At 37.2% G+C, this 24646-nt stretch overlaps 1 protein-coding gene across 1 annotated transcript; it reads left to right on the top strand.

Annotated features, from left to right (window-relative positions):
- The first annotated feature begins 10162 nt into the window (after nucleotides 1–10162).
- On the top strand, nucleotides 10163–19490 carry ZNF300 (zinc finger protein 300). Its single transcript, XM_005897330.2, is given in 7 exon segments — nucleotides 10163–10440; nucleotides 11071–11197; nucleotides 11825–11868; nucleotides 16027–16153; nucleotides 16397–16522; nucleotides 17659–18347; nucleotides 18350–19490. Coding segments are annotated over 5 exon segments (1842 nt in total). The 5' UTR covers nucleotides 10163–10440; nucleotides 11071–11197; nucleotides 11825–11856; the 3' UTR covers nucleotides 19238–19490.
- The last annotated feature ends 5156 nt before the right edge of the window (nucleotides 19491–24646 follow it).

The raw sequence follows: 24646 nt of genomic DNA, 5'->3' as shown, positions 1-24646 counted from the left end.
TCTGGGCTCCAAAATCACTGCAGATGGTAACTGCAGCCATGAAATTAAAAGACGCTTACTCCTTGGAAGGAAAGTTATGACCAACCTAGATAGCATATTGAAAAGCAGAGACATTACTTTGCCAACAAATGTCTGTCTAGTCAAGGCTATTGTTTTTCCTGTGGTCATGTATGGATGTGAGAGTTGGACTGTGAAGAAGGCTGAGCGCCGAAGAATTGATGCTTTTGAACTGTGGTGTTGGAGAAGACTCTTGAGAGTCCCTTGGACTGCAAGGCGATCCAACGGGTCCATTCTGAAGGAGATCAGCCCTGGGATTTCTTTGGAAGGAATGATGCTAAAGCTGAAACTCCAGTACTTTGGCCACCTCATGCGAAGAGTTGACTCATTGGAAAAGAGTCTGATGTTGGGAGGGATTGGGGGCAGGAGGAGAAGGGGATGACAGAGGATGAGATGGCTGGATGGTATCACTGACTCGATGGACGTGAGTCTGAGTGAACTCCGGGAGTTGGTGACGGACAGGGAGGCCTGGCGTGCTGCGATTCATGGGGTCTCGAAGTGTCGGACACGACTGAGCGACTGATCTGATAGTACATCATACAAAATGCTGGGCTGAATGAATCCCAAGCTGAAATCAAGATTTCTGGGAGAACTATCGATAACCTCATATATGCAGATGACACCACCCTAATGGCAGAAAGTTAAGAGGAATTAAACAGCCTCTTAGTGAAAGTGAATGAGGAGAGTGAAAAAGCTGACTTAAAATTCAACATTCAAAAAACGAAGATCATGGCATCTGGTCCCATCACTTCATGGCAAATAGATGGGGGAAAAGTGGAAATAATGTCAGATTTCATTTTCTTGGGCTCCAAAATCAATGTGGATGGTGACTGCAACCACGAAATTAAAAGGCACTTGCTCCTTGGAAGAAAAACTATGACAAACCTAGAAAGAGTTGAAAAGCCTCTTAAAAAGCAGAGGCATCACTTTGCCGACAAAGGTCTGTGTAGTCAAAGGTATGGTTTTTCCAGTAGTCGTGTATAGATGTGAGAGTTGGACCATAAAGAAAGCACAGGGCTAAAGAATTGATGCTTTCGAATTGTGCTGGAGAAGACTCTTGAGAGTCCCTTGGACAGTAAGGAGATCAAACAAATCACTCCTAAAGGAAATCAACCCTAAATACTCATTGGAAGGACTGGTGCTGAAGCTGAAACTTCAATACTTTGGACATCTGATGTGAAGAGCCTACTTATTGGAAAAGACACTGATGCTGGGAAAGATTGAAGGCAGAAGAAGAAGGGGACAACAGAGGTTAAAATGATTGGATGGCATCATTGACTCAATGGACATGAGTTTGAGCAAGCTCCAGGAGATAGTGAAGGACAGGGAGGCCTGGTGTGCTTCAGTCCATGGGGTCCCAAAGCGTCCAACATGACTTAGTGACTGAACAACAACAACAAGGCTTACTGATTACATATCTGAAGAACATGGCAGGATATCTAAAAAATGATAGTCTCCAAGGATTCTTCCCAGTTTCCAGTGACTTTTAGTTATGGTCCACTGGGTTCCGAATATGTGTAATTACATCACTTGCTGCTTTTTATTTAGTTTGGAAATTTTGCTTATCACTGATTAAGACCCTGTTTTCATCCTTTAGCCTCTGTTTCATTTATACATTTTTTAATCTTTACACCAATACCACACTTTCTTGATTATTGTAGCATGTGTATGATAACTCTTGAGATCAGGTAGTGTTAAGCTGCAAACTTAATTTTTTCCTCAAAGCTGTTTTGGCAATTCTTGGTTCTTTTCCTTTCTATATGAATATAAAACTGTCCTTTTTATATAGGGACAGTTTTATTTCTTTCCTTGTCAGTTTCTTCTCAAAAGCTTGCTGCCATTTTGAATAGATTGCACTGAAGCTATAACTCAATTTGCAGAGTTTGACATTATAACACCGGGGCTCTGACACATGAATGTCATATAGCTCCTTTAAGTCTTCTTTAATTTCTATTAGTATTGTTTTATAGTTTTTGGTATATTGGTGTTTCACATCTCTTGTCAAATATGCCCCCAAATCATTCATATTTAAAAATTTGCCATAGATGTTTAAAATGTTATTATCTGATTTTTTTAAATTTATTAATTTTTTAATTGAAGGATAATTGCTTTACAGAATTTTGTTGTTTTCTGTCAAACACCAACATGAATCAGCTGTAGGTATATATGAGTCCGCTTCCTCTTGAACCTCCTTCCCATTTCCCTCCCCATTCCACCCTTCTAGGTTGATACAGAGCCCCTGTTTGAGTTCCCTGAGTCATACAGCAGATTCCCACTGGCTATCTATTTTACGTATGGTAATGTAAGTTTCCATGTTACTCTCCCCATCATCTCACCCTCTCCTCCCCCCACAATTTCTGATTATTTATTGATTATATATGGGAGTACAATTAATTATTGCATATTGATCTAGTATATTCAACCTTTCTAAGTTTACTGATTAGTTCTAGTAACATTTTCTTTGTAGAGTGCATTAGATTTTCCACATGGAAGATCATGTTATCTACAAATGAATGTGGCTTTACTCTTTCCTTTCCAAACCAAATAGTTTTAATATATTTTTTGCCTTATTGTGCTAACTAGACCCTCCAACACAATGTTTAATAGAAGTTGTGGGAGTAATTCCTTCCACTTTATTCAAGATTATTTTAGCTATAATAGGGCCTGTTCCTGTCCATGTAAGTTTTTTTTTTCCAAAAACCAACTTTTTATTGAAGTATAGTTGAGTGTTGTGTGTTGTGTTAGTTTCAGTTGTATAGCAAAGTGATTAATTTTTATATATGTGTATATTTAAATATATTCTTTTTCAGATTCTTTTCCATTATAGGTTATGACATGATATTGAATCTAGTTCCCTGTGACAATCTAGTTCCCACTAGGTCCTCATTTATCTGTTTAATATATAGTTGTGTCTATCTGTTAATACTAAACTCTTAATTTATTCCTTCCTCTCTTTCCCTTTGGTAACTCTAAGTTTGTTTTCTATGTCTGTGAGTCTTTTTCTGTTCTATAAATAAGTTTATTTGTATCTTTTTGTAGATTCCACATAAAAGTGATATCCTATGATATTTGTCTCTGACTTACTTCACTTAGTTGATAATCTCCAGGTCCATCCTTGTTGCCACAAGTGGCATTATTTCATTCTTTTTAATGGATGAGTAATATTCCAATTCATTACACACACACACACACACACACACACACACACACATGCACACACGCCATATATTCTTTATCCATTCATCTGTTGACAGACATTTAGGTTGCTTCCATGAACTGGCTATTGCAAATAGTGCTGCTCTGAGCATTAGGGTCCATATATCTTTTCAAATTAGAGTTTTCATCTTTTTTGGATATATGCCCAGGAGTAGGATTGCTGGATCATGTGGTAACTCTGTTTTTAGTTCTTTAAGGAATTCCATATAAATAGTTTTGTCTAAGTCTACAAAAAATAATTTGCTGTAATTTTTAAGACAAATTGCTTTAAATCTGTAGATCAATTTGGGGATAATTAATATCTTTACTATCTATAGTCTTCAAATCAGTGACCATGGTATGTCTATTTATTTTATTTCTTTTAATGACATTTTGTGATTTTATTCCCAAAGATTCTACATGTTTTGATAAGTATAAGTCTAAGTGTTTCTATTTCTTTGGAGTGATTAAAAATGATATTAATGTTTTTATTCTGTTTTAATGTTTTTATTATTAGTATATAGAAATGTGATTGACTTTTGTATCTTGTATCCTGTTCCTTTGCTGAACTCACTTACTAGTTTTAGGCATAACACTGGTAAATTCCTTTGGATTGCCTACATAAACAATCATTTATGTCATCTCTATGTAGGGACAGTTTAATTTCTTTACTTTCTGATCTGTACACTTCTAATTTTGCTTTCTTTTGTTATTTCAGTGGGTAGAATTTCCACTACTATGTTGAAGTAAAATGGTGATAGCAAACATCATTCTCTTGTTCCTGGTCTAAGAGCGGAATCATTCAGTCTTTCATCATTAAGTATTATATTTTCTGTGGGGTTTTTTTTGGTAGATGCTCTTTATTAAGTTATGAAAATTCTTGTCTGTTACTATTTTGCTGAGAGGTTTTTTGTTTTGTGTTTTTAATCATGCATGTGTACTAGATTTTTAGCAAATGCCAGTTCTCTGTCAACTGACATAACCATTTACTTTTTCTTTGTATCTTGTTGGTTAATTTTCAATTTTTAGCTAGCTTTGAATACTTGAAATACATTATACTTGGTTATAGTGTATAATTCTTTTGCTATATTACTATATTTGGTTTGCTAATATTTTATTGAGTATTTTTATGTTTTAAGTTCATGGGAGACATTGGTCTGTAGTTGTTTTTTTTTTTTTTTTGTACTGCCTTGGTATGGTTTTGGTAACAATTTCCTGATAAAATGGTTTGGAATACTGAGATTTTTGTAGAATTCTAGTTATGGAGCCATGCAAATGATCTCTTTAATCTTAGTTGAGTTTTGGTGTTTGAAGAAATGATCCACTTCTTCTACCTTGCCAAATTTATGAGGCTGAAGTTCATAATATTCTCACATTATTGTTTCAATGAGTGCAAGATCTATAGTAACTTAATATCTAGTTCTACAATTTCCAACATCTTTTTAATTCTGAACTGTATTTTTTTCCTTTGGTTTATTTTTCTCTTCATTATGAGTATCATTTTACAGTTTCTATACATACCTGATGATTTTTGATTTGGTGGCAGACAGTGTAAATTTTATCATGTTGGATGATAGATACTTTAGTGTTCCAGTGCCTATTTTGATGCTTTTTTCTGTATTTCAGCTAAGTTACTTGGAAACAGTTGTTAACTGGCATCAGAGTAAGATTTAAAGGTTGAACTAATGATTTCCCACTATTGAGGCAAGACCTTTCTATGTGTTCTTCCCAGTGAATTGTGAAATTTTCCAGTCTGGCTGATGGGAACAGGCATTAATCTTGGCTTAATCTTGAACTCCAGTTACTGTTTCCTCCTTCCTCTCCAGTGTCTCTTTTCCCAGACACTAATTTTCCTTATATACATGCACTGACCAGTACTCTCCTGAATACTTGAAGTGGACCCTCTGCAAATCTCTGGAGCTCTCATTATGTGCAGCTTTCTCCTCTTTGATCTCTGCTCTGTGACTATAGCTGCCTTGGTCTCTCTGTACTGTTAGTTCTTTCTCTACCACTCTGGAAGTCTATTGGCCCCTGCCTGGACTCACTTTTCATGTCATACCTGGAAATGTTCTCAAGGCAGTAAACTGGGCAATCAGAAGGGTCACCTCAATTTGTTTCCCATCTCTCGAGGATCACTGTCCTTCGCAGCCTGATGTCTAATACCTTTAAAATCATTATTTCATGCATTTGTCTGGTTTTTCCATTGGTTCAGGTGGATGTTCCCACCCATTCCATATTACTTCACTTTGGTCAGAAGCAGGAATTTGGAATTGGTTTATCAAATTTAATTTTGTTTTATAAATATGTAAATTTTTTTATGGTTACATAGTCAAATCAACAGAACTATGGTATATTCAAAGAATATAAGATCCAATCTGTGTCCCTTCTATCTTATTTCCTTCCTCTCGTGGTAGGAAGTATCTAAGATAGCCACCAATGAGTCCCACCTCCTGATAAAATACTCCGCATAAGTAAGCAGCTTCTAACCAACGGCATATGGCAACATTGAGGGGATGTCACATATATAATAAGGTTATAAAAGATTGTGACTTCCATCTTGCTTACAGACTCCTCTCTTGACTCCCTAGATAAGCAAGTTGCAAGTTGGAGAGTCCTGTATGGCAAGATACTGAGGGTGGCTTCCTCACAACAATCAGCAAGGACGTGAATGCCCTTAGTCCAGCAATCTTTGAGGCGTTAAATTCTACCAACAATCATGTAATTGAGCTTGGAAATGAGTCATTTGAGTCTTCAGATGAGAGACCCCAGCCTGGATCAATACCTTGATTATAGATTTGTAGAAGACCTCAAAGCAGACGATTCAGATAATCCATGTCCAGATTCCTGACCCACAGAAGCTTTGAAACAATAGATGTGTGTTGTTTAAAACCATTAAGTTTTGGGGTAAGTTGCTCATTTCAAAAGATAACTAATAATACCTTTTGTAGATTATATTTTATTTGGTGATTTATTTTTCCATCATTTGCTTTTTAAGGTAAACACATATACAGTTGATCTTTATTATTCGCAGATTCTGTATCTACAAATTCACCTACTTGCTAAAATGTATTTGTAACCTCAAAAATCAAATTCAGTGTTTTTTCAGTCATAGGCAGACATGCCCAGAGTACCAAAAATTTGAGTTGCCCCATGCACACATTCCCAGCTGAGTTTAAACAAGGGAATGCTCTGCATTCTTGTTCCAGCTCTTACACAGAGGTGAACAGATGATGAAGATAGTAGGGGCAATGCAATGTGGTGCAAGAAACTCCAGCTCTGGGGCCAGCCAGACAGGGTTTGAATATAATTCTGGCCTTTGTTATTGGACCTCAGGCAAATCACTTAACTCTTTTGAACTTTGCTTTTTCTGGTAAAATAAAGACAATAGAATCCACCAACATGAGTTGTTTTTTAAGGTTATAATCTTAATTATACAAAGTTGTAATTTAAGATTGAAATCTGTTTTATATTGATTTATTTCCCTTTGGAGGTATGGTTCAGTATTCACTAGTTCTGTGTTTGTAGCAACTTAATTGAACATAGCTACCATGAATAAGAAGAATTAACTATATACATATTCACATTTTAGAAACTAAATGATAATAACAAACTATTCTCATTTTTTCTACCTTTTCCCCTCATAGAACATTATATCCTCTTTACCTCCATAGCAATACATACAGATATTTCTGTCTCTCTCTTACAGCTGAATACTAACGTTTTATATGTATACTATAATTTATATAGCTGGACCTGTTGGCAAATGTTTGGGTTGATTGTTGTATTTGGTATTAAAAATAGTACTGCACCATTAAAAAAAAATAGTACTTCAATGAGTAACCTATTTTGGGGGGGAGGGCAATGTATATTTGGGATATATTCCTGGAATGGAGTTTCTGAGTTCAGAAGCAAAAACTTACATGTAGTGTTGTGGTTTTAGACTTTGTTACTCCTCCTTTTAAGAGGTAGAGCTTAATTCCCATTCTTTTGTTTGTGGGCACCCTTAATGATTCACTTTCAGCACATAGGATACAGAAGTAATGAGATGTCATTTCTAATATAGGTTATAAGAAGACTATGGCATCTATCTTGTGTGTGCTCTCTCACTGTCTTTCCCTTGACTCATTTGGTCTGCATAGAAGCCAGCTTATATACTATGAGGCAGGCTTGAGAGAGGGAAGACCCACCATGTCATGAGGATAATTGAGTAGCTGAGGGAAATGCCCTTATGATGGGCAATTGAGCCTGGAAATGGAAATTCTGAGGCTTATCACCAGCTTCTTCATTGAGTTTAGAAGCATAACCTTGAAATTTAGTTTAAACATCTACAGTTATTTAGCCTTGAAATAACTACAGCCCTGGCTGATGACAGCTTGAGTGCAGCAACCTCTCGACAGACTAGATCTGAACCACCCACGTCAGCTGTTCCTACATTCTCAACTCACAGAAGCAATGAAACAGTTAACTACACTTATAGTTTCAAACTGCTACTTTCTAGTAACTTGTTACACAGCAATAGGTAACAAATACATATAGTTATGAGTTGAGTCCAGTCTGACTCTTTGCGACCTCATGGACTGTAGCCCGCCAGGCTCCTCTGTCTATGGAATTTTCCAGGCAAGAATACTGGACTGGGTTGCCATTTACTACTCCAGGGAATCTTCCTGACCTAGGAATCAAACCTGCATCTCTGGGGTCTCCTGCATTGTCAGGCAGATTCTTTACCACTGCTGCTACCCTATTGCCAAGTCTTCTATATAGTGAAAGTGAAACTCCTCAGTTGTGTCCGACTCTTTGTGACCCCATAGAATATACAGACCATGGAATTTTCCAGACCAGAATACTGGAGTGGTTGCTGCTGCTAAGTCGCTTCAGTTGTGTCCGACTCTGTGCGACCCCATAGACGGCAGCCCACCAGGCTCCCCTGTCCCTGGGATTCGCCAGGCAAGAGTACTGGAGTGGGTTGCCATTTCCTTCTCCAATGCATGAAAGTGAAGTCGCTCAGTCGTGTCCGACTCTTAGCGACCCCATGAACTGTAGCCCACTAGGCTCCTCCATCCATGGGATTTTCCAGGCAAGAGTACTGGAGTGGGGTGCCATTGCCTTCTCCGACTGGAGTGGTTAGCCTTGTCCTTCTCCAGGGGATCCTCCTAACCTAGGTCTCCCGCATTGCGAGCAGATTCTTTACCAGCTGAGCCGCAAGGGAAGCCCAGCTCTATATAGGGCTATGTCATTTTTCTGTCCCATTAGTAATATATGAGAATTCCAAGTTCCCATGGCATTGTTACTAACACTCTGTATTTCCAAACTTAAAATACTGTTTTTAAAAAACAAGGTAATAGAAGAGAAATAATATCTCGCTATGGACATAGAACAACAGACTGGTTCCAAATAGGAAAAGGAGTTCGTCAAGGCTGTATATTGTCACCCTGTTTATTTAACTTATATGCAGAGTACATCATGAGAAACGCTGGACTGGAAGAAACACAAGCTGGAATCAAGATTGCCGGGAGAAATATCAATAACCTCAGATATGCAGATGACACCACCCTTATGGCAGAAAGTGAAGAGGAACTAAAAAGCCTCTTGATGAAAGTGAAAGTAGAGAGTGAAAAAGTTGGCTTAAAGCTCAACATTCAGAAAACGAAGATCATGGCATCCGGTCCCACCACTTCATGGGAAATAGATGGGGAAACAGTGGAAACAGTGTCAGACTTTATTTTTCTGGGCTCCAAAATCACTACAGATGGTGACTGCAGCCATGAAATTAAAAGACGCTTACTCCTTGGAAGGAAAGTTATGACCAACCTAGATAGTATATTGAAAAGCAGAGACATTACTTTGCCAACAAAGGTCCGGCTAGGCAAGGCTATGGTTTTTCCTGTGGTCATGTATGGATGTGAGAGTTGGACTGTGAAGAAGGCTGAGCGCCGAAGAATTGATGCTTTTGAACTGTGGTGTTGGAGAAGACTCTTGAGAGTCCCTTGGACTGCAAGGAGATCCAACCAGTCCATTCTGAAGGAGATCAGCCCTGGGATTTCTTTGGGTGAATGATGCTAAAGCTGAAACTCCAGTACTTTGGCCACCTCTTGCGAAGAGTTGACTCATTGGAAAAGAGTCTGATGCTGGGAGGGATTGGGGGCAGGAGGAGAAGGGGACGACAGAGGATGAGATGGCTGGATGGCATCACTGACTTGATGGTCGTGAGTCTGAGTGAACTCCGGGAGTTGGTGATGGACAGGGAGGCCTGGCGTGCTGCGATTCATGGGATCGCAAAGAGTTGGACACGACTGAGTGACTGATCTGATCTGATCTGATGGCTTTTTTATTTTTTCATTATGACAGAGGCCTCCTCTCCCTTCAACTTCTCTCACTTTTATTTTCTTCAGTCGGCCTTTGCAGTTACTGCAGTAATAGTGTACCCTAGAGAACTCCTTATAATCGTTCTTAACGTAAATTTCATTATTAATGTATATCCTATTTCCTTGCTCCTCAGTGAACTCTTCCACCACTTTGGCGGATTTCCCCCACAGTGGAATTTCCATTCCACATTTTCACCCCTCTCAGCAAGTAGAATCTCCTGGTATAGGGTTGCGCCAGTTACAAACACTTTTAAGTAAAGTCGCCAGTGAGAATATTTTACTATTGCAAATTATTTGTCTTTTACCAAACGCAGCCTTCTAATGGGGGACATTATCACTCAGACTTCTTACCCAATCCTGTAAAATCTCTCTGCAAAATTTTCTACGTTACAGGTTTGTATAATCCGCTTTTATGTTATCTTTCCCCCTCCCTTTCTGCCTCTGTGGTACAGCCCAGACACAGGCGCTGAGTAAACTGGATTCCTCTGCTTGTACGGAACTGACCAGTCTCGCAAGATGGCGGCTCCCATTGAGACATATAGCACGGGAGTGGCCATATTGCCTCCTGAACAAAGCCGCCCAGGGTGCAGAGTGGGCAAAACTCCACTGTACGGAACAGCGCACGCCGGGGAGCCCCGCGCTTTGCTCACCCAGACAGGAAGCGGGAGAACTCAGCCGTCTTGGGTTAAGCCGTGATGGGCGTTTCTGGAACTGCAGGTCGGAAGGCGGACATGTGTGGTGATGAGTGTCTTTTGAATTGGTAATGGGATAAGAGGGGTCCGTGAGTGTCAGTGATTGGAGACTGATGAAGTCACTGGTAGGGAAGGTATGTAGGATTAGCGTTGGGTTTATTTGGGAATCAGGGATGGGGTTAGCTATAAGATTAGTAATTGGATAACGGTGTGTCAGTGATGGGATTACCTGTGGGATCAGAAATGGTGTATAGGGGGACTGACTGGTGTTGACTGGGTCAGGAATCTAGGGGACTCTGAAGAATCAGTGATTGATGAAGGAGGCTGTGGACTAAATGATGAGGGCGTCCATGTGGCAGTCAGTGATGTGGTGGGCATGGGGGAGTTCTGTGGAGTATGTGATTGCTAGGCCCCAGGATTCAGAGATTTGGAAGAAGAAATAATGACCAGGGTGTCCTGGATGATAGCCTAGTTTTCGTTTACATAAATTAAAATTTCCACAGGTCATAGGCAACCTTTCAGGTCACATCCCTTCTCAACCCATCACTATGCCCTTAACCTGGTACCCCTAACAAAAATGATCATTTTGAAACAGTAACAAACAAATCAGAAAGGATAGGATTATTATGAAAATTATGATTTTTGTCCTACCTCTGTCAAAATTTATTGAAATCATTTTGTATTTTATTCAAGAAACATTTATTAAACAACTGCTGGGTGCCTGGAGGTAAGTATGACTATTTCTCCCAATTGTTTCCTTACAGATCTATTTTGACAAAGCTTAGAATACCCCATATAAAACAGTATCCCTGTGGCTGGAGTACTCAGTTCCTCTGAACCAGTTAAATCTTGTCTATCTGACTCCTTGTGGGACTGAGAAGGATTTACCAGGTATGTACCTTCCTGTATTAGGGTATATTCCCTTGTATCAATGGTCCCAGCTTACTAATATTTTTATATGCAGACATCCATACTGTTGGAATCAACAAGAAAAGTTTAAACATATTGATTGGCAGAAGTGTCTGCTGAGTTGCAAAGAAAATATAAGAGCTCTTGGGAGATTAGATTTTATCTGCTTATTCCTTTCTAGGGAATAAGGGAATACATTTCTCAGTTTTTGATTTGCTCATTAGCTGTTGGGGAACTTATCTTGGTATGTGTGTGTGTGTGTGTGTGTGTGTGTGTGTGTTGCCTTATGAACTCCTGCGAATGGAATTGCTGGTTAATGGCAGGGGGGAAATAAGTTGTTAATAAATCAAAAAGAAACATATCTTCACATCCATACAATTAAAAAACCTTGTCCAAGTTCTGTATGATCAAAGTATGTAGTTACAAGAGAGCTTACTTCACATTATACTTGCTAATTTTTCCATGAAGACCAAACTATCTTCTCTCACAGGTTTGCTTATCGTCTCCCTAACTTCTGTGGTCGTTGTTTCTAGACTGGTGAATATAGAAGCTGCATTTTGCATCCGATCTGTGAAAATACCCTTCTAATCACCAATTTTGCCTTTTTAGGCATCTGCCATTTTAGAGGAGAGCAGAAAAAGATGAAGTCCCAGGTGAGTTGCTTTAATTTTTAATTTTTTTAATTTCCTTTTTTGGTTCTAAATACAATCAAATGGAAAAGTGAAGATAGCTAAAATTTAGATCAGGGAAAGATAGCCAAAATAAAGATCCAGACCTAGAAAAATTGCTAGGTAATTATGCAGATAATTTGGCTTGAAACCACTTTAAAAAGTTGGTGTACAGTTTTTCTTATCTTTTTGCTGACATCATCAGTTAACATGATTTGCAGTCCTCTAAACAGAAAGAAGATACATTTCCCATAGGAAGAAATTATTTCTTGCCGTATAAAACTGAAACAACTTTTAGTTTTGGATCTTCCTTTCAGTAATGGGATATACAGTGTTCTCACCAACACTCCTGTGGTAAATGCAATAATAAATTTGTAACTGTATCATAGAGTGATTTCTTTTAGAAGCAAGTTATCATAGCATCATAGCCTGACTCTGTAACTTTATCCTTTAGAGCTGGAGTCATCAGACTATTGCCTGTGGGGCAAATTCAGTTTTCTGTTTTTGTAAATAAAGTTTTACTGGCAGCACAGCCATGTAAAGCCAGGCATTTGTTTACATATTGTCTATGGCTTTTTTTGTACTACAGTGGTAGAGTTGGACAAGCACCATATGGCCTGAAATGCTGAAAATATCTACTTTGCTGAAAAAATTTGTTGACCTCTGTTTTAAAGGACTAGACAGAGTATAGAGGCTTCCTATTGTCCAGTTTTATCTATCAACAAAGTCTAGATAATACAGAATAGATATGTTTTGAATGGTCTTCCAAAATATTTATTTCTTTCAAAAAGTAGTCCTTAAAATATAATTGTCAGGAATTCCCTTGCAGTGATTAGAGCTCTGAGCTTCCACTGAACAGGGCACAGATTCAATCCCTAGTTGAGGAACTAAGATCCACAGCTGAGTCATTTGTAGTGATGTGGATGGACCTAGAGTCCGTCATAGGAAGGACTAAGTCAGAAAGAGAAAAACGAATATCATATATTAATGCATCTTTATGAAATCTGTTAATAGAAAGATGGTACAGATGAGCCTGTTTGCAGGACAGGAATAAGATGCAGATGTAGAAAATGGACATGGGGTGGGAAGGGGAGGGTGAAACAAATTGGTAGAGTAGGATTGACGTATACACAACTGTGTAAAATAGACAGCTAGTGGGAAGTTGCTGTATAGCACAGAGAGCTTAGCTCCGTGCTCTGTGATGACCTAGAGCAGTCAGATTGGGGGAAAGTGGGAAAGAGGTTCATGAGGGAGGGAATATATGTGTACATATAGTTGATTTACTTCATTGTACAGCAGAAAATGACACAACATTGTGAAGCAATTATACTCCAATAAAAAAGATAATCATAACCTTACATGAAGGTTACCTTCTTATATGAATAGATGGAATCTAAAAAATTACTATTAATAAATAATTTTAAAAAATATATAATTGTCTTGCAAAGCTTTGGAAAGCAGGGGTTCCTGATGTTCTGAAGATAAGTATGGATTTTTTATTGGCCCAATAGATTCAACTACCATGGCTAATTAACTTGCTTATTCCTTTAGGATTAAAGATTTGTATTTTTTCCATACAGTCCTGAAGTAGAAGTCATCATTTTCACACACATGTATCTTTTCTCCCTCTAACACCTATTCCCCTTCCTTCTCCTCCATCTCTTCCATTCTCTCAGTCACTCAAGCTGTAAATATTCCTTGTAACTGATACAAAAAATATAATTTTCCACTGATAATGTGCTGTATTTTATTCAAAATTAACAAAGCTTATACATATATAGTATATTAAAGCATTCTAGTGTTATTGATAAAGCAAAATTAGAATGTCAGCATTACATTTATGAATTTTCTTATCAGAATGGATTTCCTCTATTTTCTACATTTATTATCTTTCTCATGTTGCTGTCCTTTAGATCACAGGAATATTATTCAAAGTGTGCAAAACCATTTTTAATTAAATATGAGCTTTATTCTCTATAATTTTCATTCTTTCCTTTTTAGCAGACATGTCTTGAATATTCAGTATATGTCACAGGTGCTGGCTAGCTGTGAAATAACTCAAAATTTAGGCATGGTTCTTTCTTGGGAAGAATACAGAGAAAAATGGGGCAAATAGATGTGGAAACTAACAAAAATACATAAAAGCTCTATAATAGACATGAGAGCAAGGAAATTTTATAGTGGTGAAGGAAGAGCAGCCAGCTTTATAGAGAAAGCAAGAATGAGAGGCTTAAAAAATGATTGAACTTTGGATCATGAAGGAAGTAGGATGAGGATGGGTAACAGCATTTGCAAAAGTAGAAAAGGCTGAGAATTTGAGGAAAACTAAAGTGGAAAAAAAAAATAATAAAGTGGAGGTGTTTTGTGGAAAGTTTGTCTAAAGGTGATATTAATGTAATAAAATAAAAAAAGTCTTAATTACAGTATCAAGGAAGGCATTGTGGAGTACAGTGGTCAAAAAACCAAGGTATTGAGTCAGGATACCTGCTTTTAAATCTGACAGTTGACCAGTCATATATATTTAGTGTAACCTTTGGCACAAAGTGACTTAACCACTGTATTATGGGAGTTATCTCTCATGAGAGTTACCTCATATGTAAAGTGGGAAAACTAAAGGGATTGTTATGGGAACAAACTAAATGTGTGGTAGGTTGATGGTGTGGGATGAGAGAAACCTTAAGATTGAGATGATTGAGATGAGAATAAATACATAGATAGATAGATGGAACCAAAGGAATCTTTTAAGCAAGGGAATGTTGATATTTAATTTTTTTCATTCTGAAAGAAGCATTTGATAATAGAATAATTAGGGGAAAACCCTTAAAAATAGTTTTAAATAATACAAATCATTTAGATTCCACTATTAGGTGACAACTATTGTGAACATACATAATGGTGACATGATTAAAACCATTAGTTTACCCTCCAGAAATGTCCATAGCTCTACAGTTACCCAAGTCCTTTATTTCAGTGTCATGTCAATAATTTGTTTTGGCTTTTTCATGAATGTTTCCTGCTTATTTCTTAAGTGTATTCTTTTTCAATATTGCTATTATAATTGATGTATTTCATTATATTCCTAGCTATTCCATATATGTAGGAGAATTGTTAGATTTAGAAGAAGCTAAGATTTCTTTCCTCTGAAATGAGGGGATTGGATTAGAGTCTTCAAGAACTCTGACATTCTCTGACTCTCTAAATGTGGCTCTTCTCAAAAAATTTTTATGTGTTGTACTTTAAAAATCCTTCTCTATAATTATTAATAAAAATCCTCCCAGTCAGGTTTTGTTATTATTTTATAGTTTTGGGTATTTTTAAAATTAAAATTTTTCCTCATTCAGAATATATATATTTTTCTTTTTTCTAAGACATAAGATATCATTGTATTATAATTGATATACTTCGTTATGACAGCTAGAACTGGCATTGCCGAGTACCACAAACTGCATGGATTAAATGACAGAAATTTTTTTGTCTCACAGTTCTGGAGGCTGTAAGTCAAATTCAGCTTATCAGCAGGGTTGGTTCCTTCTGAGGGCTCGAGGGAAGGATCTGTTCTAAGTCTCTCTGTTTGGCTTATAGATAACTTATCTTTTCCTCTGGTGTCTTCATTCTATGTGTGTGTGACTCTGTTCAAACGTCTCCTTTTTATATGGATACCAGTTATATTGGGTTAGGGTCCACCCTAATGACTTCATATAACTAATTATATTTGCAAAGGCCCTGTTTCCAAATAAGGTCACATTCTGATGTTCTAGGGGTTGGAACTTCACCTTATGAATTTCTAGGGTATACAGCTCAGTTTCTAGGATATGAATTCAGTTTCTAGGATACGAATTCAACATTATTCTTTTCCTGTTAACTTTCTAGTTGTTTTGGTACTATTCATTGGCTAATACATCTTTCTTTCAGCTATTTTAATGCTGCTTTATCACTTACTAAATTACCATTTGTATTAGGTAGGCATTTTATGATTTACCTCTTTTGTTTTCCTGTCCTGTCTGGCTCTTGTTAAAGGCAGGATTTGACATTGAGTCTCCCAAATACTCTGATACAAAACTAAGTGTAGGTATAATTTTGCATGCTATAGTAGAAATGATAAGAATGATGACTTTAGATTGAACAGGAATATTACTGTTACAGGGATTAGTATCTTTCAAGGATGTGGCTGTGGATTTCACCCAGGAGGAGTGGCAGCAACTAGACTCTGCTCAGAAGACCCTATACAGGGATGTGATGCTGGAGAACTATAGCCACCTAGTCTCAATGGGTAAGAGTGACTTCCCTATATAACTCAGACTTGACCAGTCAAGTACCTTTCCTTACCAGTCACTATAGTTAGGTGGTTCCTGATGTGTATATAATGACTTTGATGATCTTAATACCTTCCCCAATGGAGGTCATTACTTTCTGAAGGTTAAATGAACTACTTCATTGTAGACCTCCTTAAACTGCATCTTCTCTTTTGCCTTCTGTGCAGTCTATCCCAATTCCTCTGATTTCTATTTAATAGGGCATCCAGTTTCCAAACCAGATGTCATTTCCAAGTTGGAGCAAGGAGAAGATCCATGGATCATTAAAAGAGACATACCAAATTGGATCTGTCCATATGAATCAGGTCAGGCAGATGGGCGACTAGGTAAGTGAAATATTAGTTTGCTTGTTTTGTTTTTATTTTGGTTGATTGATGCCTGAGGCTTATGTTTCTCTCCTTAGTGAATTCTCTTACTCTTTGCTCCTGTACTGAAAATTTAGTTGGCACTCAACAAATAATTAATCAATTAAATAATTGTGAACCTTTATAGGGGATAGCTATTTCTTATTGATTCTATATTCTATTCTTATTGATTCTATTCTATATATTCTATCTTTTGTATTAAATGTATATTGTTTTATATATTTAATGCATTTTATGAAAAGGCTTAATAGGCAATAGAAGGCAAATTTCTTCTAAAAACACAGGTTGCATTACAAAATTAAATGTCAAATACTGCTACTGTTTTTAAAAGTTCAGAGAAAATTAGAGTCTAAAGAAATACAACAGAATTTGAAAAGGCATTTTTCAGAGCATGCAGCTGTAGCTGCTTTGAAAGATAAATTGAGTATTGATGATGATGAGAAAGGGAGGTGAAGGCAAACTGTTGGTGAAGGTGGGCAAGAAGAATATATGAACAAAACCTAGAAGATAGGGAAATACGGCTTTTCTGGGAGAACTTTGCTAGTTTTATTTGATAATATATAGAAGGAACAGTGGAATTCAAGCTTGGATTCTTGGCGTGACTCTGGTACTGAATCCACAGCATGATCTTGGGTTTTTCTCTTGTTTATATTAGTTGTTAATTAGGAAAGTAGAATAAGAGGAGATTAAATATTTTGAGTACAGAAGAGACCTTGTTTCTTCAGCTAGAGGTGGCAGGATAATACTAGCCAAGTATATAACAGATGGTTTATAAAATAAATGAATTTGAATGGTGAAAAGCATTTACATTCTGAAAGCAGGAGAAATGAAAAGATTCTAAAAGAGTAATCCAAGATTAGAGTGATAATAACTCAGATAGTTTTCTGTCTCCTTCAGGTCTAGTTTTTTCATAAATATTTCTCTTTAACATCTTTGTCTATTTATTACCCTGATCATAGTGTATGTTTTACTGTCTTCTGAAATGGCATCTCGTCCCTGTTTGGGTTCATCACCTTTATTAGATCAATCATTTTTTATACTCCTCTGTGTTCTGTTAATTATTCTTTATGACTTTTTAATTTTCCTTTTTTTTTTAGACAGGAAGAGTAACCTTGACAACCCCCAATCATGTATTTTGGGGTCTGTTTCCTTCCATAATAAGATATTGAAAGGAGTCATAAAGGATGGTTCATTATACTCCATTTTAAAAGTCTGTCAAAGTGATGGCCAGTTACAGAGATGTCAGAAAAACAGACTTTCCAGACAAGTAACAGTCATCAACAACAAAACAATGACTGTAGAGTCAGACTACAGATATGATGCACTGAGGAAAATATTTAAAGAGTGCATAGAGTCAGATGCTTCAAGAAACAGACCCTATAACTATGATTCCTTTAAAAAGAACTCGAAATCTAATATTGACCTACCTAGTTGTAACAAGAACAATTCAAGAACAAACCTTGATGAAAGTTTTGAATGTGGAAAATCATTCATCCACAATGTGGCCAATTCTAACCTTGAGAAGCTTCACAATGGAGTAATTCCCTATAATGATAATGAGCATGGAAATATTTTCAGCAAGAAACAATCCATTATTCATTATCAGAATGTTGACACCAAGGAGAAAACCTGTGTGTGTATTACATGTGGAAAAGCCTTTGCTAAGAAGTCACAGCTCATTGTACATCAACGAATTCATACTGGGAAAAAACCATATGATTGTGGTGCATGTGGGAAAGCCTTCAGTGAGAAGTTTCACCTCATTGTACATCAGAGAACTCATACTGGGAGAAACCTTATGAATGTTCTGAATGTGGAAAAGCCTTCTCTCAAAAATCATCCCTTATTATACATCAGAGAGTTCATACTGGAGAAAAACCATACGAATGTAGTGAATGTGGAAAAGCCTTCTCCCAGAAATCACCCCTCATTATACATCAGAGAATTCACACTGGAGAGAAACCTTATGAATGTAGAGAGTGTGGTAAGGCCTTCTCCCAGAAGTCACAACTGATTATACATCATAGAGCTCATACTGGAGAGAAGCCCTATGAGTGTACTGAATGTGGGAAAGCCTTCTGTGAGAAGTCCCACCTCATTATACATAAAAGAATTCACACTGGGGAGAAACCCTACAAATGTGCTCAGTGTGAGGAAGCCTTCAGCAGAAAGACAGAACTCATTACACACCAGTTAATTCATACTGGGGAGAAACCTTATGAATGTACTGCTTGTGGGAAGACCTTCTCCCGAAAGTCACAGCTCATTATACATCAGAGAACGCATACTGGAGAGAAACCCTATAAATGCAATGAATGTGGAAAAGCCTTCTGTCAGAAATCACATCTCATTGGACATCAGAGGATACACACAGGAGAAAAACCTTTTGTTTGTACTGAATGTGGGAAAGCCTTCTCTCAAAAGTCTCACCTCCCAGGTCATCAGAGGATTCATACAGGAGAGAAACCATATGTATGTTCTGAATGTGGAAAGGCGTTTTCTCAGAAGTCAGATCTTGTTTTACATCGGAGAATTCACACTGGGGAAAGACCCTATCGGTGTGCTGTATGTGGGAAAGCTTTCATCCAGAAATCACAACTCACTGTACATCAGAGAATTCATAGCAGTGGTAAAAATCATAGTGAACTAAAAACACAGACAAGCCTTCAGTATTAGCTCAAGGCTTAATATATAACAGGAACTTGATGAATTTGATAAATTTCTTGACAGCGTCTTTATAGAGAAAATTTTACAAGAGAATTCATATCTGTAATCTGGTGATACCTAACTCAGCAGACATGATGGAAAATTATTACATAAATTAAGGCCATTTCACCATAGCATGTAGAGCTTTTAAAGTTATGAATTGAATGTTTAGTAGAACAAATTATGTATATAGAATGTTGGCAAAGTATATATTCCTTATTATGCCCCATAACAATAAACATTGTGAAATTGCTAATATTAACTTGGCATCATTTTGGTCATATACATTAATTCCCTATAAAGGACATGAAGAAAGCTTGATTAAAAAAAATCATTTCCAAGAAACTGCATTAACAAGGAAAGGCTTGGGAGTTCCCTAATAATAGGACTCAACAATTTCACTGCTGTGGCCCAGGTTCAGTTCCTGGTCAGGGAACTAAGATCAAGTTGCACAGTGAGACCAAAAAAAAGTGGGGTGAGGGGCTTAGGATGACCCCCTAAAGATACATGTAAAATTCTTATACGAAGATGGAAGGATAGGTTGATCAGATCCAGCAAAGATGATAGTTGCACATTTTCCCATTTCAAGCATATAAGTTGATCTGTATCTTTGGAAGAATCCTTTTGAAACTGATGCTTCTTGACCATGTCTCCTAGTCCTCTTGAAACATTTATTTTTCCTTACTGAAAATTTGGTATCATGGAAAGACTTTGGTACTGAACCACATTGTCTGGGTTTTAATCCTGGCTCAACTACTCAAAAGATTGTATGACTTCAGGCAAGCCTGCTTTACCTATCTGAATATTTTTTCTTACTGGTAAATAGAAGTACAGTGTAGAGCACATTTTCAGTTAACATTAGTTCTTTTTATCTTTTGTCCGTCAGTTTCCACTTGATTTCTTCACATTTCATGCCCACCTTATCTGTTTCCTGCATGGTGTGAATTGTCTGTTATAAAACTGGATGAGAATTTCTGCAGGGGGAGAAGGCATGCCTGACAGAGAGGGATGTGGGAGCCTGTGTGGGCAAATTTCTGATCTCATTATGAGCACTGAGTTGAGAGCACTGACATCGGATATAACTGACCATTCGTATCTTAGATAGAAGGTCTAAGATTGAGCTACTCTGAAACTTCCTCTTGAAACATGTCCTAACTGCTCTTATGGAGACATGAGAACGACTAAGGATCATATTGAGAATATAGAGAAATTTGGTGAGGAGAGTGTTTCGTATAGTGACAGCTTTGGGCCTTATGTAGGTTTGAACAGTTGCATGGTTCCTACCTTATAGACTTCCTGTTTGATCCTTCCACCATCACAACGCCCAGGCAGCCTCATTGATCTGATAATAGATTTCTATAAAATCTAATTTCAGATTTAGCATTTTGCCTTCTTGTTTAACCTTTACCAGTTCTTTTTCTCCCCAGCATTTTACTAGAGGAGCTAGCCAGTACAGTTAGGCAAGAAAAAGAAATCATAGGCATATTCAGGTTCTACAGAGACTTAAAGTTATTGAAAAGATTTGAATACAACTAAATAAGAAAAAAAGCCAATTCTATATTATCTATTCCAGAAAAGAGGAGGGATCCCTGACATACTTTATGAGACTACCATTATCTTGATGCTAAAGCCAGAGAGATTACAAGAAAATACTTAGTGGCCAATATTTTTCCTGAACATAGCCATAGCCATTCTTAATAGACTATTTGCAAATCAGATCTAGAAATGTATTTTTTAAAAAAGGTGCATCATGGGCAAGCAGAGTTTCATTCAAGAATGCAAAGTTGGTCCAGTATACAAAGAAAAGATTTTGGTATATTTCCACATACCAAGAGCCTAGAAAGTATAACTATATGGTCATTTCTATATATAGGGGGAAATTATTTGACAAAAATATATCAATTTAGAATAAAACCCAGTAACAGAATAGAGGCCAGCTTCCTCAAATAGTTGAAGGACAGCTATAGAACATCTAAAGTTAGTATATTTAATAGTGAAAGACTGCCTCAAGATTGGGAAAAAGTTAAAGATGTCTGCTGTACTTTCCTTGGTGAATATTGTACTGGTGATCTTAGCCAGTGCAGTAGGGAAAGTGAAAAGACAGGGGTGGGGTGGAATAGGGGAGTGGAGTATAGTCAGGAAAGGAAAATAAAAGTGTCTTTATTTACAGACAACATGGTCTACACAGAAGATTTCAAAAGCTATAAAAACTCTAGGGACTTCCCTGGTGGGCCAGTGCTCCACACTCCCAATGCAGGGGGCACAGGTTTGAAACCTGTTGGGGAATTTAGATCCTGCATGCCTCATGATGTGGCTGAAAAGTAAGTTAATTTTTAAAAATCTACTAGACCTGATAAATGGGCTTCACAAAATATCTAAGTAAACAAGGAGATATTCTATATTTACAGATGAAAAGATTCAATATTGATAAGGTATGAACTTTCCTCAAATTGATCTATGTATTTATTGCAATTACCCACAGAAAAGATCTCAGCAGGCATTTGTGTAGAATTTGACAACCAGATTCCAAAATTTATATGAAAATACAAAAGACCTAGAATAAACAAGGTATCTTTGAAAAGAAACAAACTCATATTACCTGATTTCAAGGCTTATTTTAAAGTTAGAGTAATCAAGTACTGTCATAAGTATTGTCATAAGAATAGATAGGTCAATGAAATAGTATAATCTAGAAATTAAACCACACATACAACAGATTTTTAACAAAGTTGTCAAGGTAACTCAATGGACGAAAGATAGTCTTTTCAATAGACAATGCTGGAACATTTGGAAATCCATGTGCAAAAAAACAAAACAAAACCCCTTGATTCCTAGCTCATACTCATATAAAAATCAATTTGAAAAAAAATCATGAGCATAAAATACCCATAAAATTCTCTTTATGTTATCTTTGCAGATGAATTCTTGACATATTTCCCCACATTGATTCTTAATATTTTAGGTATCATTTTTGTTTTGTTGCCAGCTCTACATCATAATGCTTACACACCAGGCACAGCTAGGTTAGTATCATTTCTATTCATGTAGTTATAGTCAGGAATTTCACCTTCCTCTTGTGCTGGTTAAGTCTCTCAATGTTTGAGTCCTTATCTGCAGTAGCCCCGGAGGAACCCATTCAATCATTTTGATAAGGACTTTCAGTGATACAACATATGATGCAAATTGAGGGTTCTGCATTCTAATGGCTTGTGCTCTAACTAAATTACAGAGGTTTTAATATGTTTCTGTGATAGGGAAATACTGAATTTCTGACTTGGTGAGGAGATTGAAAATTAATAGAATTCTCTAGGAAATCATTGTTACTGTCCAGCAGCTAGTTTTGTGAATTTAGAGCTGTGAGGGATCTCAGGTAATCCTTGAGATGGTAATCCGGGATCATCTTCATTCTCCTAAAGGACTGAACTACTTTCTCACCATCATCACCTTGTTGGTAATAGGCAGCACACTCATCATGGCCTATCTCTTTACCAGTGCATGCCATTGTCACCACAGCCTCCTCTCAGAGTCTTCACCAAACTGAAAAAGAGGGCATCTTTATACAAAGGCTGGTATCAATATTTTAAAGCCAGAAAACTGCTTTAAAGGTCAGCACACATTTTCCATCTTTAAAAGAAAACAGAAAAACTGTCTTTAATTCCTTTATACATAAGAGAAAATCGAGATATTAAGAGTAAAAGCAAAACAAAGAGTAACTTGGTTTCCACTCATCAGAAATCATAATTCAAACCCAGATATTCTGATGCCAGAGTCTATACACTTAACCACTGTGTTAGACTGCCCCTCTTTCTATTGTAGGCTGTTTTTTTTTTTTTTAACTTTACAATATTGTATTGGTTTTGCCATATATCAAAATGAATGCGCCACAGGTATACATGTGTTCCCCATCCTGAACCCTCCTCCCTCCTCCCTCCCCATACCATCCCTCTGGGTCGTCCCAGTGCACCAGCCCCAAGCATCCAGTATTGTGCATCGAACCTGGACTGGCGACTCATTTCATATATGATATTATACATGTTTCAATGCCATTCTCCCAAATCATCCCACCCTCTCCCTCTCCCACAGAGTCCAAAAGACTGTTCTATACATCAGTGTCTCTTTTGCTGTCTTGTATACAGGGTTATTTCTACCATCTTTCTAAATTCCTTATATATGCGTTAGTATACTGTATTGGCATTTTTCTTTCTGGCTTACTTCACTCTGTATAATAGGCTCCAGTTTCATCCACCTCATTAGAACTGATTCAAATGTATTCTTTTTAATGGCTGAGTAATACTCCATTGTGTATATGTACCACAGCTTTCTTATCCATTCATCTGCTGATGGACATCTAGGTTGCTTCCATGTCCTGGCTATTATAAACAGTGCTGCGATGAACATTGGGGTACACGTGTCTCTTTCCCTTCTGGTTTCCTCAGTGTGCATGCCCAGCAGTGGGATTGCTGGGTCATAAGGCAGTTCTATTTCCAGTTTTTTAAGGAATCTCCACACTGTTCTCCATAGTGGCTGTACTAGTTTGCATTCCCACCAACAGTGTAAGAGGGTTCCCTTTTCTCCACACCCTCTCCAGCAGTTATTGCTTGTAGACTTGGATCGCAGCCATTCTGACTGGCGTGAAATGGTACCTCATAGTGGTTTTGATTTGCATTTCTCTGATAATGAGTGATGTTGAGCATCTTTTCATGTGTTTGTTAGCCATCTGTATGTCTTCTTTGGAGAAAGGTTTATTAAGGAATCTGCCCATTTTTTGATTAGAGTGTTTTTTTTATTTTGAGCCACCTGTGCTGTTTGTAAAATTTGGAGATTAATCTCTGTTAGTTGCATTGTTTGCAAATATTTTCTCTCACTTTGTGGCTTGTCTTCTTTTTTTAATGGTTTCCTTTGCTGTGCAAAAGCTTTTGAGTTTAATTTGGTCCCATTTGTTTATTTTTATTTCCATTACGCTAGGAGATGGATTGAAAAAGATATTCCTGCAGTTTATGTTAGAGAGTGTCCTGCCTATGTTTTCCTCTAAGAGTTTCATAGTATCTGGTCTTAAACTTAAGTCTTTAATCCATTTTGAGTTTATTTTTGTGTATAGTGTTAGAGAATGTTATAATTTCATTCTTTTAGATGTAGCTGTCCAGTTTTCCCAGCACCACTTATTGAAGAGGCTGTCTTTTCTCCATTGTATATTCTTGCCTCTTTTGTTGTAGATTAATTGACAATAGATGTATGGGTTTATTTCTGGGCTTTCTCTCCTGTTTTGCTGATATGTATTTCTGTTTCTGTGCCAGTACCATGGTGTTTTGATGACTGTAGCTTTGTAATGTAGTCTGAAGTCAGGAAGCATAATTCCTCCAGCTTTGTTTTTCTTTCATT

The sequence above is a fragment of the Bos mutus genome, chromosome 7 (assembly GCF_027580195.1).
Source record: "Bos mutus isolate GX-2022 chromosome 7, NWIPB_WYAK_1.1, whole genome shotgun sequence".
Taxonomy (NCBI): Eukaryota; Metazoa; Chordata; class Mammalia; order Artiodactyla; family Bovidae; genus Bos; species Bos mutus.
Note: the sequence above shows the minus strand (reverse complement) of the source record. Positions and strands in the feature narration are given on the sequence as shown.